Genomic DNA, 2,505 nt, shown 5'->3' with positions numbered 1-2,505 from the left:
TTCTGGAGTACTCCTTGCACATCCTTGTTCCTCAGGCTATAGATAATTGGATTAAGCATAGGTGTTAGGATCCCATAAAGTACAGGCATGGCCCGGTCTTGCTCCTGGGAGTAGGTGGAGTTGGGGCGAAAGTATGTGAAGATGCTAGCCCCATAATAGATGCCCACAACAGTCAAGTGAGAAGCACAGGTGGAGAATGCCTTAAGACGGCCCTCCTTTGTGCGCATCCTAAGGATAGTCAAGACTATATAGACATAAGATACAAGAATAACCAGGAGTGGACCCATGACAACACCTCCACCCACCACAAAAGTAACAATTTGGTTGACCTTAGTGTCAGAGCAAGAGAGCTGAAACAGGGGTGGGACGTCACAGAAAAAGTGGTGGATGACATTGTCTTGACAGAAGGATAAAGAAGACATCAGGCCCGAGTGTACCCCTGAGTTAGACAAGCCAAGAATCCAAGCAGCTGCTGCAAGACAGGCACACATTTTTGGGCTCAACAGCACATTATAGTGCAGTGGGTGACAAATAGCTGCATACCGGTCATAGGCCATGATACCCAGCAGAAGGCACTCAATCCCAGCAAAGGAGATGAAGAAATACATTTGAGAAAAGCAGCCTGCTAGGGAAATCCTCTTGTCCTGGGAAAGGTAATTGATCAGCATCTTGGGGATAGTGGTAGTTGTGTACCCAATGTCCACCACAGAGAGATTGACAAGGAAAAAATACATGGGCTTGTGAAGTCTTTTGTCCAAACTGATCACAAGAAGGATAAGAATGTTCCCAATCAAAGCTACTAAATAAATGACAAGAAAGAGACCAAAGAGAAAGAATTGTGCCTCTGAGTTGCTGGAAAGTCCCAGGAGTATAAATTCAGTGACTGTTGTTTCATTCACCATTTTATGCGAGGACTCAACCTGTAAAGGAATAGTGTTAAAAAAAAATTCAGTTATCTTTCCTTTGAAGAAGTTGAACATTAAATTAAATATAATGGAGCCAAGACGGGATCTTGAAGGATATCATAGTCCATGGCATCAAACAAAAATCCCTAGCATCTTTGGAAATTGCCTCTCCAAAAAGGAATGGAGATCCCATAAAACATGATCCCTAAGTCCCATACAAGACATACACCTCAAAAGGATACTATGGTTGTTGATATGGGCTGACATTTTTTTGGGGATATTCACATACGTATGTGTCCCTTAGAGACTGAGCTAGCAATCTGGAGACCAGTGTTCTAATCACTGCTTGGTCATGGAAACCCTTTTGAGTAACCTTGGACAAGTCAAATACTCTCAGACTCAGAGGAAAGCAATGACAACCCTCTGGAGAAATCTGGCCAAGAAATACCTTTGGTAGGTTCTTCTTATGGTTTTCATAGGTCACAAATAACTTGGAGACAAACAGCAATGTGTCCCTTATACATGTGCAGTGGAGCCTTGCCTTACGAGGGGATCCGTTCTGGACCCCCTCCCCCACGTAAGGGAAATACCGCGTAAGCTCAAGCCCCATTCAATAGAATGGGGTTTGTGCTTGCGGCAGTGTGACACATCCGTGCCATTTAATCAATAGCACCACAGCTTCCGCATAAACTGGAAGCTGCTTATGGGGCGCCTGCATATAGAGCGGGTGCTCTGTATATCCTTTTTGGGGTACTGGGTGGGTTGCAACACCTTTCCTTTCTTTGCACTGTCCCCTAACCTACTGAACAGTCTCTGAAGCCTCTTGCACAGCTGTTTCCTGCTTTGTCAGAAGCAGGCATATCACAGAAGCATCTCCCTGTAGCCAAATGCAAAATGATGACATCAGAGCTGAAATCTATCATAATCTTCTAAAAGTCTCAGTACTGCTGGAATAATTTCACATCTGGCTTTGTGACATAGCCTGCTGCTTCTGTGATATTGCCCACTCCCCATAAAGGAGGGCATAGACATGCCAAGGGGTAGGGGTAGTGTGCTTTAGAGGTTTTTCAGTAAGATGGAGTGTTATATGAATCAGGTTAGCATAGGTCTGCACATGGACGTACTACACTGCAATGAGCCATACAGAATAGCAGCCACTGAAAGTTACCAAGGGGTTCACCTAAATTAAAAGGGAAATCTTTTGCCATTCTTTTTCTGACACTGATTGTTCACAAGGTCAACAAGCTGTTTCTTTTCTCGTAGGCCTAAGGCCTAATAATCTACCTCACCCAGAAATCATGTCAAAAATAAATATTGGTTTCAGCACATTATCAAATATTCTTTTCTATACCGAAATCCTCTTTTGTACATGTTGTTACTGTTATTTTCCTTGCAGAAAATACTTTAGTTGAGGTTTTAATTTGCCAAAACAAACAAAAACCAAACAAAAAACCCCCACGAATACAACAAAGCGTGATTTTTGTTTTTGTTTTTGCACAGAAAGTAAAAAGATTCTTTGGGTAATATGCAGCATTTTCTATGCAGAAAATACTTTTTTTCACAGGTGAATTTTGGGTAGAATAAGTCTTACACTACAAAT

General features: G+C 42.4%; 2 protein-coding genes across 3 annotated transcripts in view; both read right to left on the bottom strand.

The window, feature by feature from the left end:
* The window catches only part of LOC121935751 (zinc finger and SCAN domain-containing protein 23-like), a 482,958-nt gene that overhangs the window by 459,684 nt on the left and 20,769 nt on the right, over positions 1-2,505 (bottom strand). The gene's annotated exons all lie outside the window — the stretch shown is intronic.
* LOC121933750 (olfactory receptor 5F1-like) lies at positions 3-920 on the bottom strand (the record flags this gene model as incomplete). Its single annotated transcript, XM_042473741.1, has 1 exon — positions 3-920. A coding segment is annotated over exon 1 (900 nt), but the record flags the coding sequence as incomplete, so codon positions are not given.

This window comes from Sceloporus undulatus, chromosome 6 (genome assembly GCF_019175285.1).
Source record: "Sceloporus undulatus isolate JIND9_A2432 ecotype Alabama chromosome 6, SceUnd_v1.1, whole genome shotgun sequence".
NCBI lineage: Eukaryota > Metazoa > Chordata > Lepidosauria > Squamata > Phrynosomatidae > Sceloporus > Sceloporus undulatus.
This window is presented reverse-complemented; position numbering and strand designations above follow the sequence as displayed.